The sequence below is a fragment of the Zalophus californianus genome, chromosome 10 (assembly GCF_009762305.2).
Source record: "Zalophus californianus isolate mZalCal1 chromosome 10, mZalCal1.pri.v2, whole genome shotgun sequence".
Lineage (NCBI taxonomy): Eukaryota > Metazoa > Chordata > Mammalia > Carnivora > Otariidae > Zalophus > Zalophus californianus.
Genome location: NC_045604.1, coordinates 71,207,017 through 71,221,133, shown reverse-complemented (window position 1 = coordinate 71,221,133; position 14,117 = coordinate 71,207,017). Strand labels below are relative to the sequence as shown.

The 14,117-nt window shown below is 63.6% G+C and overlaps 2 protein-coding genes across 6 annotated transcripts; both read right to left on the bottom strand.

The window, feature by feature from the left end:
- Positions 1-95: 95 nt before the first annotated feature.
- On the bottom strand, positions 96-3,958 carry DNASE1L2 (deoxyribonuclease 1 like 2). The gene is given in 7 exon segments (XM_027613026.2): positions 96-1,406; positions 1,706-1,957; positions 2,096-2,208; positions 2,298-2,398; positions 2,480-2,638; positions 2,640-2,758; positions 2,849-3,958. Coding segments are annotated over 7 exon segments (1,515 nt in total). The 5' UTR covers positions 3,566-3,958; the 3' UTR covers positions 96-1,352.
- A 131-nt stretch (positions 3,959-4,089) lies between these two features.
- E4F1 (E4F transcription factor 1) lies at positions 4,090-14,117 on the bottom strand. 5 transcript variants are annotated; one of them, XM_027613021.2, is made up of 14 exons: positions 13,871-14,117; positions 11,138-11,289; positions 10,045-10,150; positions 7,575-7,768; positions 7,349-7,469; positions 7,030-7,191; positions 6,770-6,939; positions 6,221-6,430; positions 5,885-5,993; positions 5,509-5,726; positions 5,040-5,238; positions 4,806-4,948; positions 4,673-4,735; positions 4,090-4,584 (listed from the first exon to the last, which is right to left on the bottom strand). In XM_027613021.2, exons 1-14 carry the CDS (start codon positions 14,034-14,036, stop codon positions 4,228-4,230), a joined length of 2,370 nt encoding a protein of 789 aa, XP_027468822.1. In that variant the 5' UTR covers positions 14,037-14,117; the 3' UTR covers positions 4,090-4,227. The 5 variants fall into 5 exon arrangements, with proteins under 5 accessions (XP_027468822.1, XP_027468823.1, XP_027468824.1 ...); XM_027613022.2 differs by having other exon boundaries at positions 5,885-5,990; XM_027613023.2 differs by having other exon boundaries at positions 7,039-7,191.

The window sequence follows — 14,117 nt, the reverse complement described above, 5'->3', positions numbered from 1 at the left end:
TAGGCCGGGCCATGCTGGACCTTGGTGACAGCCGCTGCTGAGCGTCCCCTTTGCCAGAGCAGAAGTGGGAACAAAGTCCTTGTGTGGTCCCATCCCTAGCTACCCAGCTGCCTGACTGCTGGGGGCTCATCCCCAGGTTGTGGGCCAGTGACCCACACAGGATCTCCCCAGAGGAAAGCTCTTTGGCCACTACATCCGCCCACTGAGACAGAGGGGGCGCAATGGTCCAGAGACTGGGGTGGGGAGCTTAGCGAGGGGCACGGGAGGCAGTACTGGTGGGTCTGTGCTGCAGCAGCCCCAGTCTTAGAAAGATCACACCAGAAAACTCGTCCAGACTTTTGAAACAAAGGTTTTTCCTCCATATGGTTCAGGCCACTTCCCAGACCCAAGTGGAGTTGTTTCCAAAACCAGAAACCTCACTGGGCCCCTGTACCCCAGTTCTGCACATTCCCAATCCTTGGTTGACAGGCTTCTCCAGGACACAGGCTGCGGTTCTCCCTGATAAGCCTCTGCCCGGCCCAGGGCTTCTGAGAAGGAGCCGACCCAGGGTGGCCCCATGGAAGGGGCTATGTGTGCACAAGGGGTGTGTGGGTCCCACCTGCCTGGGCTGTGTGAGGAATCACCACTGAAGGGCTCCCCAGATGTCCCAGGGCAGCCCACGGACTTGGCGGGGGGGCTTCTGACTGCCTGCTCCCTGCATTGCTGGGCAGGACAGGGCCCCTGATACAAGTGTCTGCGAGGTCTGCAGGACCTGGGAATCGGGGGGCAGGAGGGACAACAGGGACGGGGAGGTTGGCCTTGCGTGTCAATGCCGAAGCTGTGTGTTTATGCCCAGCTGCACTCAGCACGGGTTCTTGGAAGCATGTATGGTTTGCACAAAGAAAGCAACAAGCTCCCACTAACAAGCATGGGAGCAGCGTTCTGGAGCCAGCCTGGTCTGGAGGGCATCTGTCCCGAGCAGGGAGTGAATGGGCAGGCCAGGCCATCCCTGTCCCCTAGGGGGTGGGGACCCGGGACCCACTGGGCTGCAGGACCAAAGTTTGGGCCTCAGAGGGGTTGAGTCCTAAGAAAGGACACGGAGGCCTTGAAGCTGACCAGCGTGGTCCTGGCTGAGCACTCGCTCGTGTTTATTGAGCACAGCCGTGTGCCCAGCACTCTGCAAGCTGCTCCTCACAACCCTATGAGGTAGATAGCCCATTTCACAGATGGGCAAACAGACTGAGTGGTCCTGTGATGTTTCGTAGCCGCTTGTCCAGCCAACCCTGCCCTGCGGCCTTGCTGGGGGCTGGCCAGCCACCCAGAAGGAGCCCTGTAGGGCTGTTCTCCTGGCCTGAGTCTGGCCTTGAGGGCTTTCAGTGCGACTTCAGGGTCACCTCCACAGGAAAATGGTCGCTGATGGCAAGGGCCTGGAGGGAGAGGAGGTGGAGCCTCAGCGGCTCCGCTGGTCATCCTGTCCTCCCTCGGGCCCCACCTGGGAAAACGACCACCCCCTCACCGCCTCCACCACCCGCACCCCCCCACCCCTGCTCCCCCACGCCGGCCAGGGATGGCGCCCACTGTGCAGCCTGCAGGTGGTTTGGGGCCCGGACTGGAGACCCCACGCGAGAAGAGGCCAAGGGCATCTTCTGCCATCCCAGATGATCCTTTCAGCCAGAACCGAGCCGCTAAGGGCGCTGTGTTCAGAAGCGGGGGCGCGCGCACTCGCCTGAGCCTGGTCCAGGCCAAACTCCTCCTGGAAGTTGTGCACAGCGGCAGATTGGGGCTTGAGACTCCTGCGCAGGCGGGCGCCGCACGCCACGATGCGGTCGTAGGCGCAGTCCGAGTTGCCCACGGTGGTGTCGGCGCTGTCGGGGATGAGCCACTTGAAGACCTCGCTGCTGCGCAGGCGGACGGACGGCCAGTCGCGCTCCCGCACGTAGTTGCAGTCCGCGTTGAAGTCGCCCAGGAACAGCAAGTCCTGCGGGGGCCGAGGCGCCGGGGCTCAGCCCGCGCGCGCCCCGCATGCGCGAGCACCGCGAACCCCGCGCACGCGCGAAGCCCCCCCCGCCCAGCCCCGCACGCGCTCACAGGACCCCGGGGCGGGGGTGGGGCTTACGTCCGTGCCCCACTTGTCGATCACGTCCAGGTACACGTCGTAGAGAGCGTCGATCTCCGCCACGGCCTGGTGCGGCGCTGCGTGCAGCGGGATGAGCACTAACTCCCCGGCAGCTGCGGGAGGCGCGGGTCAGAGGCGGGGCCGGGGGCGGCGGGAGGCGGGCGGGTGGGGCCCGCGGGAGAGGGGGGGCGGGGCGCCTCACCCGAGCGGGGGGACGAGAACTTGACCACGAAAGGTTCACGGCTGAAAGCGTCCTCCGGGTCCGGGTACTGGTACGTGTCCACGACCGACACCGCGTCCTTCCTGGGGGGAGGAGGCGGGCGGGCACGCTGAGCCGGCCCCATCCCGCCGCGCGCGCCCTGGCCCCGCGGCCCCGCCCCTCACCTGTAGACGAACAGGTACATTTCTTTGTACTGGTCCCGACCCAGGGGCTCGCTGCTCACGAAGCCGTACTCGTGCCTGGACACGCTGCGGAGACACGGGCCAGGCCCGGGGTCAAGGCACGGGACCAAGCCCCGCGATCCGGGCCTGGGCTCCGAACGCTGGGCCCTGTCCCCCGCCCCCCTCCCCGCACCTGTTGATCTGCTCCATGAGCGCGGACACGGCGCTCAAGTCCGGGTCTCGCACCTCCTGCACCAGCGTGATGTCATAGCCAGCCAGGATCTGGGGGAGGGGCCGGCAGGTGCGGGGTCACGCGCGGCGGATCCACCCGGGAAGCCCAGCTGCGGCCCCGCCCCCGGTGCCCGGCCTCACTTGCGCAATGACGCCGCCGCAGGCCGGGTCCAACACTTTACTGTCGCCAAAGCTCTGGATGTTGAAGGCTCCGATGCGCAGCGCTGCTGCTCCGGCGGCCCCCAGGGCCCAGAGCGCGGCCAGCAGGACCCGGGGCCCACCCATGGCGCAGAGGGGCTGGGCTGGGAGGGACAGACACGGTCCTGAGCGCGGACCTGGCGTCAGACACAGAGCCACCCCTCTCCGCCCCAGCCCCAGGGGCCGGGCAGGGACCTTTGATTCGGAGGTCCAAGGCGCATCCTTCCCCTGCGTCTCCACGTCTCCCCAATGGTGCACTAGGCTTACCGTGGCCATTCTACTCTTTGGGGAAACTGAGGCCCAAATAGAGGGACCACATCCCCATCCAGGCCCCTGGTCAGCCCTGTCCCTGGACTCACCTGGGATGTGGATGGGGCGGTATCTGAGGCTCAGGACTGAGGTTGGAGATCCAGGCTGGGGGTGTGTCTGTGGCACAAGACCGGCTCCCCGGGTTTGGCCAAAGCAGCTGTGGCGCCAGGGCCCAGGAGGGTATTTGAGGCCCTTGTCCAGGGAGGGGCTGGACTGCTCCGGCCCCACCCCCTCTGCGGAGATGGACGCTGGAACTGCTGGTTCCGGTTCCCAGGGAGAGCCCTGGGGGCAAGGTGGCAGGGGCAGCCACCCTGAGCTTGCTCCTGCACCCATCAGAACCAGGGCTCCCATGACCCTGCCAGCCCCCCCAAAACTATGTCAGGACTGGACAAAAGGGTCAGCCACCCAAGGTCCAGGACTTGTTCTTGTCCTCACACCCCCACTCTCCCAAACTAGGTCATCCAGAATCTCCCTCCATCAGGGGTGCCCCCTGAGAAAAGGCAGGCGGTGCATTCAGTAAATACCTTCCCAGCAGCTCTCCCCCTGCTGCTCTCCCCCTGCTGCTCCATTGTCCCCTCCCAGCCTGGGTGCCCTGCCCTCCCCCCTTCCTGGACAGCCCCAGGGTTGGAGGCCATGAAGCAGCACCCCCTCCCACCCGCCTCCGTGGGGCTGGGGAAGCTGGGGTCACGACTCCATCTGGGCAGGGCGGCAGCAGCAGGCTGCCTGTCCACATGCCAGGGATGCCCACGCACTGCCACGGCGCTGCCAGCCCCAGCGGGAGGCGCGTGAGTCTGCAGGGGGGCCGGGTGGGCGGGGGCCAGGCAGGCAGGGGGCTGCCACAGGGGAACCTGCCGGGGCAGTGGCATCACAAGTAGTGGATTTTCATGTTTTATTGTAAAGCAACAAAAAACTATTTACACTCCCACACTCCCTCTGAACATCTGCATTGTGTGTCCCTTCTGTGGGTCCTCGCCCCTGCCCAGCCCCACCCCGAGAGCCTGCGGGCGGCCAGGCTAGACGATGACCGTCTGCACCTCAAGCTGGCCCTCCGGTGAGGCAATAACCAGCTCGCCCGCGTGCTCCAGGATTTCAATGTCCTCCGATGAAACCATGGTCACAGTGGCCTGCTCGGCGCCGTTTGCACCCGCACGGGCCGTGAGTACAGTGCCCTCACTGATGGCCGAGGCCAGCGTCATGGCCACCTGCTCTGTCAGGCTCTCCGGCGTAGCGATGGTGATGGTGTCGGCCGCGGCCGCCTCTGGGCCCAGCCCCGCCTCCTGGTCCATGGTCACATTCTGCACGATGATCTGGTGTCCAGCGCTGGCCTGGTGCACGATCTGCTGTACCACCTTCATGATGTGGCTATCCACCTGCAGGCGGCTCGCGGCTCAGCCAGGGGCTGTGGGGGAGGGCACCAGGCCACCCCCTCCTCCCCCCAGCCCTCTCCCGGCCCCTCACCTCCGTCTGGGTGCCCTCAATGATCTCTGCGGCTTCGCTAGTCTCTGCGTCATCCGCAGTGGCCTGGGCAGGGGTCAGACGTCAGCCTGGCCGCTCCAAGGCCCCGGCCCCGCCCCAGTGGCCCCGCACCCACCTCGATGATGTACTCCTGGGTGTCAGCCACGACCGACGAGAACTCCACCAGCACGGTGTGCGGGTCCTCAGTGAGTACGGTGGCGGCTGCCGTGGGACTCTCCTCAGACACCAGCAACTCCTCCACCTCCAGCAGGCAGCCCCCTGTGGGCGGGGAGGGGGAGGAGGGAGGCTCAATCAGCAGGGCCGACTTCCCGGCCCTCCCCCCCGGCACCCCCGCTGCCCACGGCCCTACCTTTGGTGCGCAGGTGCCGGTTGAGTGTGCCGTGCTCGGCGAAGCCACGGCCGCACCTGTAACACTTGAAGGGCTTCTCACCCGTGTGGTGCCGCACGTGCCGCACCAGGGAGCCCTTCTCCCGGAAGCCTCGGCTGCAAAACGGGCACACATGCGGCTTCTCCTCCAGGTGTGTCCGGAAGTGCACCTGCTGGGCATTCTGTGGGGCCCCACCATCAGCGTCCACCTGGCCTCGGCCACGGCTCAGCCCACACTCTCTTGCCCCCACCCCCCCCGTGGGCCAAGGGAAAGGGCCCAGGAGCCAGGCAGGAGGGATGAGAGGCCTCGTGGTCAGGAGAGACTGGGCAGGGAGGGCAGCGACTGGGAGGCAGGGAACACGGCATGGATCTGGCCTGGCGCAGGGGAGCTGGTGGACTGGAGGGCGGGGGGGGGGGGGTCAGGTGCCAGGGTCCAGGACCTGAGGGCCCACCTTGGTCTTGTAGCACTTGCCACACTCGGGACATGGGTAGGGCCGCTCATCGGAGTGGACACGCCGGTGGCCGCGGACGTGGGCGATGGTCTTGTAGAGCTTCCCGCAGTCTCCACAGCGGAAGCGGCGCTCATGCACGTGCACCTCCTGATGCTTCTTGAGCAGGTAGGCCTTGGGGAAGGCCTTGCCACACTGCACGCATGTGAACGGCCTTGGCCCTGGGGCCGCACACGAGGTCAGGCCAGGTCCACCCCTTGAGGGCCCCCTGCCTGTTGCCCACCCGGGGGACCAATCTAGCCACCCACCGCACACCCAAGGCCCATCCTGGCCTTCTGCTGCTCTGTGCCCCATCCCCCCACCCTCCCCTGCCACCCACCTGCATGGCCCCTTTTGTGGGCCTCCAGGGTGGCCGCTGTCGGGAAGGTCTCACTGCACTGAGGGCACGGGTGGGTCCTGGGCACAGCAGAGGCCCCACTGGCCACCTGCTGGGGCGGGGAGGGGCACAGCACGCCTCCAGCACCTACTGCAGGCTGGACCCTAGCAGTCCCAAGAACAGACCCATGGCACCCCCCTAACCCCACAAGCTCCATCATAAGCCCCAAAAAGGCAGTAAACAGCACAGCAAGGAGGATGGCTGCCAGGCTGGGGTGGTGCCTTTGTAGCTGAGGTCCAGCCCCGCCTCGAAGGAGCACGTCGCAGCGCAGGCACCTACTGTCTCCACGGGTTCCACCTCCAGCAGTGGCAGCTCTGGGGGACCATCTCCCAGGGTCTGGGGACTGGGTGCGGCAGGAGGGGCTGGCTCCAGGGCTCCCTCCTCGCCGCTGACACGCTCAAGGACAATGCCGGAGTTCTGCATGGCCTGGTGTAGCAGGTTCTCACGGCCACCCTCGCTGGAGCAGGGAAGCTCCTCGGGGCCCGGGGGCTGTGGGCAGGCAGAGGGGGGGAAGCTGGCCAGGCGGCCTGGCACACAGCACCCACTTGTACCCACTGCACAGGGCAGACCCCAGGGGGGGCACCGAGCACACCCAGAGGAATGCTTCGGGGAACCCCACAGCCCGCTCTTCCCACCCTCACTCTCCCCCTCCCCCCCAGCTCCCCATCCCTCGCTGCCCTCTGGCGTGCCACTGGCATCCCACCCCCCCTGCAACCAGACCGAGCACCAGGAAGGCGGACCAGGTCAGTCCTGCTCCCACCGGAGCCAGCGACCAGAACAGAGCCTGGCACTGGGCAGACAGAGGCCACCCCCCCGGCTGGCCCGCACCTCTGGGGCCAGGGCTTTCATGCCCAGGGGAAGCTCTTGCATCTGGACATGGACTTCATGGATGACAGTGCCCTTGGCATCTGTCACCAGGTGAATCACGGGTGAGGTCTCCATAGGTTCGCCTGTCGCCGATGAAGATGGGACCGTCCCCACAGGGGAGGTGCCAGACCCTTTAAGGCAGAACCAAGAGAATGCGTAAAGAAACCCACCCAACCAGGGTGGTGGCCCCCAGGGCCAGGGCCAGGGCAGGAAGCCCCTACCTCGCTGACCTGCAGGCGCGTCTTCTTTGCCGACAACCACGTCCTTGCTCATGCTGAAGCGGATTTTTTCTGTGCACGGGGTGAGGGACTTCAGGTGTCGGGTCAACGCACCTGACTCCCGGAAGCTCTTCCCACACTTCGCACACTTGTAGGGGCGCTCATCTGTGGAGAAAACAGAGTCGGCCCCGGGCAGGGCCAACAGCCTAAGGCCCCGGGGAAGACAGGCCCGGAGCCACAGTCTCACGGCCAGCCAGAGGCCGGGGCACCAGCAGGGCCCGTGGCAGTGTGCCGGGCGGCCCCCAGTCCCCGCCTGGCTCACCTGTGTGCCGCCGGTGATGCCGGATGAGTGAACCCTTGGTCCGGAAGGAGGCCCCACACAGCTTGCACTCGTGGTCCTTGCGGCTGCTGTGGGTGACCATGTGGGCCTTGAGGATGCTGCCCTGGGGGGAGGGGACAAGTGGGGCTCAGGCGCCTCCCAGGGCAGGAGGGGAAGGAGGCCCGGCCCCAGCAGCCAGCTCAGCCCCACATGCGGCCCCCGGGCTCACCGTCTTGAAGGTTTTGTGGCACAGCATGCAGACGTAGCGGCCATCCTCGTTCACCAGCAGCTTGACCTGAGCCTGCTCGCCATCCCTGCTGAGCCCAGGGCCCTGACGGCTGGGGCTGCCTGGGGCTTCTGCCATCTCACCATCCCCCCGCTCTGCCTCAGCAGCCACAATGACCTCTTTGATGTGTCCGCCGCCTGAGGAAAGAGGGGTCAGCCGAGCCTCGGGAGGCTGCGGGCCCTGCCGCTGCCTCGGATCCCTAGCGGGGAACACTGTGAGGGGGGCAGGGAGGGGGCAGCGGAGCTGTCCCAACCACCCTCCAGCCCCGGTGCCTGGCACCTGCTCCACGAGTGGGAGGCAGCTCCTCTGAGTCTGCAGAGCTGCCTAGAGGAGCTCCAAGACCCCAGACCATTCCCAGCGGGGAGACCCAGCATGAGCACCAGTGCCCCCTCCTAAGCCAAGGAGCACAGGACTAGATGTGGGCAGGAGTCCTGCCACCTCAAGGGACAAGCGAGTGCCAGCACGGAGACGGGGGGTGGACTGTCTGCCCTGCTCACGGCACCGGCTCCCCTGACAGGTAAGGCGGCTGCCTCTGGGGATCACCCACTGTGTCTCGAGGCAGGGAGGCTGGGGATGCATCTAGGAGCATGAATGAGTGCTCCCGAGACACCTGGGACTGCCTGAGGAAGGAGGCCGGGCTTTAGCACCTCTCACGGGTGATGAAGAGATCTGACAACGTGCAAAGTTAAGCTGTAAACACACTTCACGAGTTCTGCTCCGAAATATGATGTGTGGGGGATGGTTGTAAAGCCGCCTCTTAGAAACCATCTCGATCGGACGGGTAGAGTGTTTTGACAAGCCATTCTCCCAAACAGAAGGGAAGCACCATGACTCAGAAATAATTAAGGACATCTCTAGCCCATGCCCTGGCTGCTGTGCTTGATGTTCTATCTTTCCTCCACCCCCAGAAGCAAACTTCCAAAAAGACAGGGATTTCTGCCAAGCAAGAACTTGAGATAGAGTGTGGCATAACACAGAGCGGACGGAGGGGTCAAGGAAGGAGGAACATGGCTGCCCTGAGTCCAGAGATGAAATGCAAGTTTGTTTGCAGGGAAGAGGCAAGAGGGCCTGGTACGGGTACCCCCTACACAGCCCCCGCCCCCTGAGGCCCCTGGCCCGGCAAGGAATAAGATTCTCCAGTCCTAGGATGCCAGGAACTGGCAGTTTAGGACTCTAGCCAACCTGGACCAATGAGCAGCTAACACCAAGGGGACATTTGGGGCACCCAAGGGGGCAAGAGAGACAGGAGGTGCTGGAAAGGAGCCCCCGGAGCTCAGGGCGGAGCTGCCGAGCAGCAGGTGTGGGCTGGCTGGAGGCTGCGGTGCTGGGAAGGGGCCTGGCTGGCCAGGAGTGTGGAACCTGTGGGTACCGCCTGAGCCCAGGGAACTTGTTTTCCCATATGACACTGTTCACCCCAGAAATCAAACTCCATGCCAGGGCCGGAGTGCGGCCCCACCTCCCCCATGACAACATTCCTGTCCCGGAGTGGCACGGGCGAATGTCCCCATCCACAGGAATGTCAGATAGCACAGAGATGGGGACAGGTGTCCTGCCACCTCCCTGAGGTGGGACCTTGGCAGAAAGGCCTGCTCTGACGTTCCCCTCCCTGAGGTCTCCATCTCCCTTCCTGCCCCAGCTGGTCCCCAGCACTTCGTAAGGCCAAGTTCTACCTGTTGCCCAAGCCCGTATCCTGTCAGGCCGCCCACTCTCGCACCTGCCAAGACTCCTGCCCAGCAGACCGCCAGGTAACAACCATGGCCTTCCCAACTTGGCAGCAGGCCCCGCCCAGCCTCCCTCCTGCAGGGCACACACCCAGCCCCTGGCGGCCCTTTGAGGGTTCCCCCTCCCCTACATCAGTAGAGCACTTTGACTTAAAAAGAGCCATCAAAGAGGCTGACTTGGCTCTATATGCTCATAAAAGCCAAGTGAGAATCAGGGCTGGAGTTGCCACCCCCACATGGGAGGGGACAGCCAAGGTCAGACAGCAGGTCAGGACAGAGCTGGAGCGGCAAGTGCGTCCCATGCATACCCCAACCTGATCCATCGGAGCCGACCGTGAGGTAAGGAGCAGGAACCGGGGGTGGTAGAAAAACAGGGAAGATTTCAGAAGGACCAGGGAAAAAACCATCTGCAGAAGCAACCGGAGGAAACAGCCAGCTCATGACTACGCACAAAGTGAGGACTCTGAGTGCAGGCGCCATGCTTCCCCTTTCCTGGCAGGGCAGGGCCTGGTGCCTGGTGGTCAGCCCTGAAGGCCTCAGCCCTCCTCAGCCAGGCCTTGCTCTCAGGACAGCAGATACACGGGCAACAAGGGTCCCTAGCCTCCGGTACTGACCACTAACAGCTGATAGGTCAGCAACAGCTGTGCTGAGAGCCACACGTGGACAGCCACGGTGGGACCGTGCTGGCTTACCGACAATGTCAGGTGCATGGCTGATGTCTGCTGTTAAAGCGGCTGCCTCCACCACGATGTGGGCCACAGTGATGGGCTCCTCTGGGCCTGCCACTGCTGGCACCACCTGCCAGGGGACAGAGAGGACTCATCTGCGGGGCTCCGGAGCTCCCTTGGCTTGCAGAGGACAGGCTTGGGTTTATGTTCATGTAGGAAGGCTGTGGTGAGGCCTCTCATCACCCCCGAACATCTCTCCTGTCCCTGCTCTGAGCCTGACTCCTGCCTCGTCCCTCCATCCCAGGCCTAAGGGATCAGCCCCATCACTCAAAACGCCTCTGGCCACCATGGGCTGAATGCGGAGCCCCGAGCACCCATGTGGAGGGCTCCGGAAGGAAGTGGCCAGTGGCCCTGGCCTGCAGCTCAGCTGGCTATGCAAGGATGAAGGTCAGCACCTACACCTACCAACCCCAGCCAGGGTATCAAGGGGAAGAGCCCCAGGTATGTGGGCCCGGGGGTCTTCTTGGAGGAAAGGGCACCACTGGGAGGGGCCAGACAAGGGCACAGGGTCAGAATGAGGCAGCTGTGAGCCCTATGGCTTCTGGGCCACTCTCTGTGATGACCTGAGGCAGCTGACGTCTTTCAGAATCTCCTTTCCCACCTCCATACAATGAGGATGATGAGAATGCCACCCCGCGAGAGTACTGTGGACCCTAATGAGACCATGCGTATAGCCCAAGCATGTGCGCAACACCACAAAGTTGGCCATTTTTATGACAAGGTGGCAGGACCCCCAGAACCACCGTTTGTGGAATCCAGAGGAACTGTGTGTACAGGGCAGGAGACAAGCCCTGAGCCAGGATAGGCCCTGAGGTTCCAAGAAAGGAGGGACTTCAACTGCGCAGGCTCCGGCCAGAGGCCTCTGAGAAAGCTGACCACCCTAGAACACCACCAAGCTCTTGGGGGCCAGGCCCAGACCTTCCCTCACGCATGAGCAGACGCCGGTCTCCCGTCCAGCCCGCGAGCCACAGAACCCGCTGCACCCACCCCCCTCCGGCTGTAAGGGGGCAACGCACACATGCACAGGTATGTGCGGGGCGGGGGGGCGGGGGCTCACCTCCTGGGCCAGCAGCGTGCCAGTGGCACGGGTTGCAGGCAGGGCCTCCTGGGGGGCCCGCTGGCAGACTTTCTGGAGCTTGTGCTGAACAAAGTCTTCCAAGGCAGTGAACTCCGCCTGGCAGCGGCCACATCTGTGCACATCGTCCTCATCTGCAATGAGCCTGTGATCAGTGGGGCTCGGGAGGGCCTCCAGGCCTGAGTGCCATCAGAAGCAGAGGCAGCTTCCCCAGCCCTCCCAGAGGGGCTGAGAACACCCTGGGAGGACTAGGGTGCCAGCCCCCATCCTCTGGAGATCTGCAGAAGGGGCACCCACCCCAGGCAGAGCAGCATCCAGCAAGTGGTGGCCCCAACCATACAATTAGTTGTGTCCAAAACCCCCACTTCCGAGATGAGGGGACTGAGGCCCAGCGAGCAACTAGGAGGTGGAGGGATTCGCCCACGCCAGTTTGGGGACAGTAGAGGACCAGGGATTAAGACTACTGGGCTAGGGGCGCCTGGGTGGCTCAGATGGTTAAGCATCTGCCTTCGGCCCAGGTCATGATCCCAGGGTCATGGGATCAAGCCCCACATCGGGCTCCTGGCTCAGCGAGAAGCCTGCTTCTCTCCCTGCCTCTCTCCCTGCTCAAGTTTTCTCTCTCTGTATCTCTGTGTCTCGAATAAATAAAATCTTAAAAAAAAAAGAGAGACTACTGGGCTATCTGTGTGCCCTTCGGTACCTCAGTGACCATGTCTGGGTCCATTTGCTCATCCATAAAATGGGCCAGCACAGTGCGTGTACAGTGCAGTGGGGATCAGTGGGGTAATGTCCACAGGGCTCTGGCTGAGAGGCCAGCCCTCGGCAAAGACAGAAGAGGCAGGATACCCTGACCCATAACCCTTTTTCCTCACTGACTTGCTGCTTTGCTGTTTCTGAACAGGCAGGAGCTCCCTGTTCTCCTGAAGACACTCAGGGTGGAACTTCCCACAGGGGCTTCACACCCCAGGAACGTCACACCTGAGCCCCTCACCATCTAGGCTGACCAGCCAGTGCCTGCCCCAGGTCCTACAGAAGAGACTTCCCACTCACTGAGTCTCTACTGGGTGCCAGGCACCTCCCTGGGGATGTCACCAAATCCAGCCAGCACCCTGGGGAAATAAGGATGACTATTCTCATTCCAGAAAAATGACTTGAGATTCAAGGCCACCCAGCTGGTGAGTGTTAGAACCAGAACCTGAAGCTGAGGATCTACTCCAGATGGCCTGCCATTTGCACAAAGGGATGGGAGGATATTCCTTGTGCTTCCATAAAAGTCCACCAGTTCCCAGCACCTCACTTGCAGCCCCACATCAAGGTCAAACCCAGGCCTGGCACAGAGAAGGAGCCTGGTCAACGTCTTCTGAATTAATGAGCAAACAAAAGCCTAAACCACAGCCATGACTGACCCACAGAAGACCACAGCCCCCTCCAGATGGCTCACAGTCACAAGCCAAGCACTGAGGTGTCCACCAGCCTCTTAACCTACCCACCTCGCTGGCCAAGTCTGACTCAATGCTGCCGATGAAGGGACATGCCCCGCCCACACAACACCGACAGGGCAGGGAGCGAGCCTAGCAGGGCACAGCAACCTCCAAAGAGATCCCTCTCCAGGTTGGCACTGCCCCTAATGGTCCTGCCCTTGCCCAGCTGGAATAAGAAGGAGCAAGAAAAAAAATGTACTGACAATATGAGCTCTGTGGAGAGAGGGACCACCACCCCAGTAGCACCAGCCAGCCCCCTCCTCTCGGGCCAACCTCAAGAGCTGAGGATAGAGGCCCTGCTTCAGTCTGAAAAGCTATCAGTGCACCTGTGAGCCAGCCCTGGGTGTGCCCGCGGCACTGCTCTCAGCAGGTCACCACCACTGGAAGGCCGCAGAGCCCAGAAGTTAGGGGACCTGGCTGAGGAGTCACACAATCCATTCCTTGCTACTTACTAGCTGAGTGACCTGGTCACTTTGACATCTTTGAACCTCAATTTCCCTCATCCACAAAATGGGAATAACAACAACAGTAAGAGCCTCCAGGGTTGGTTTTAGGATGAAAATGACAAGGCGCGGTAAGTGCCTAACACATTATTAGCAGCAGCAACATCCTCCCCATTTTGTAAGGGGAAAGGGAGGCTCACCTGCCCAGGATCAACTAGCCAGAAAGCGGTAGGTCTGGGATGAAGCTCGCAGGCTGGCTGCAGAGCACCGGCTCGCCACCACTGGGCTCTACTGTCTCCCCAAGGGCCAGCCCAGAGCCCTGGAGCCCCGAGGCCCCGCCTCCGCCCCCCTCAGCCTCCAGCTCCACCCCAGCCAGGGCTCTAGAGGCCCGTCAGGTGCAGTGGGAGGGGGCCCAGAGGAGAGCAGGGCCGTGCCCAGACAGGCGAAAACGGGCCGGACCGCGGGCCTAAGGGGCAAGGCTGGCCGTGGAGGCGATGGTAGAGGCCTATACGGGTAGCCCCTGAGGCTTGACCACCTGTGAGCATCCGTGAGTGGGCACCGAGGTCCACGGGGTGATGGGCGCCCCGTAGGAGAGGCCTGAAGGTCTGAGGAAGCCGGGGGGGGGGCTCGTGGAGGGCTACACAGGACCCCCTTGGGGACCCGGGAGGTCCGCAAGGAACCAGGATCTGGGACGGTCTGTCGCGTCCACAGCTCAGGCCATCGGGGCCGCCTCCAGCCAGGACTGCGCCGTCCCCACCCCGGCCGCGCCCGACCCCGTCAGGCCCTGTTACCTTCCTCGCTAAAGGGCGCCGGGAGGCCTAGGAAGCCACCAGGGGCCAAGGCCGCCGCCGCCGCCGCCGCCGCCGCGACCCCGCCCTCGCCCGCCTCCCGCCCGGCTTCGGCCCGGGCTTCTGCCGTATGCGCGGCCGTCACCCGCACTGCCATCGCGCCCTCCATGTCGCAACGCGCCGCAGGAAGATGGCGGATTTACGACCGTGTCGTCATAACAACGGGCCGCGCTGAGGCGAGCCTGAGAGA

What these genes read in the sequence shown, in the direction of transcription:
- E4F1 (XM_027613021.2), bottom strand. Translation starts at nt 14,036, where the DNA reads ATGGAGGGCGCGATGGCAGTGCGGGTGACGGCCGCGCATACGGCAGAA. An exon ending in CCACAAAAGGGGCCATGCAG is followed by an intron (nt 5,727 to 5,884) that starts GTGGGTGGCAGG and finishes GTGCGGCCCCAG; the next exon opens with GGCCAAGGCCGTTCACATGC. An exon ending in GCAAGTGCTACAAGACCAAG is followed by an intron (nt 5,239 to 5,508) that starts GTGGGCCCTCAG and finishes GGGGCCCCACAG; the next exon opens with AATGCCCAGCAGGTGCACTT.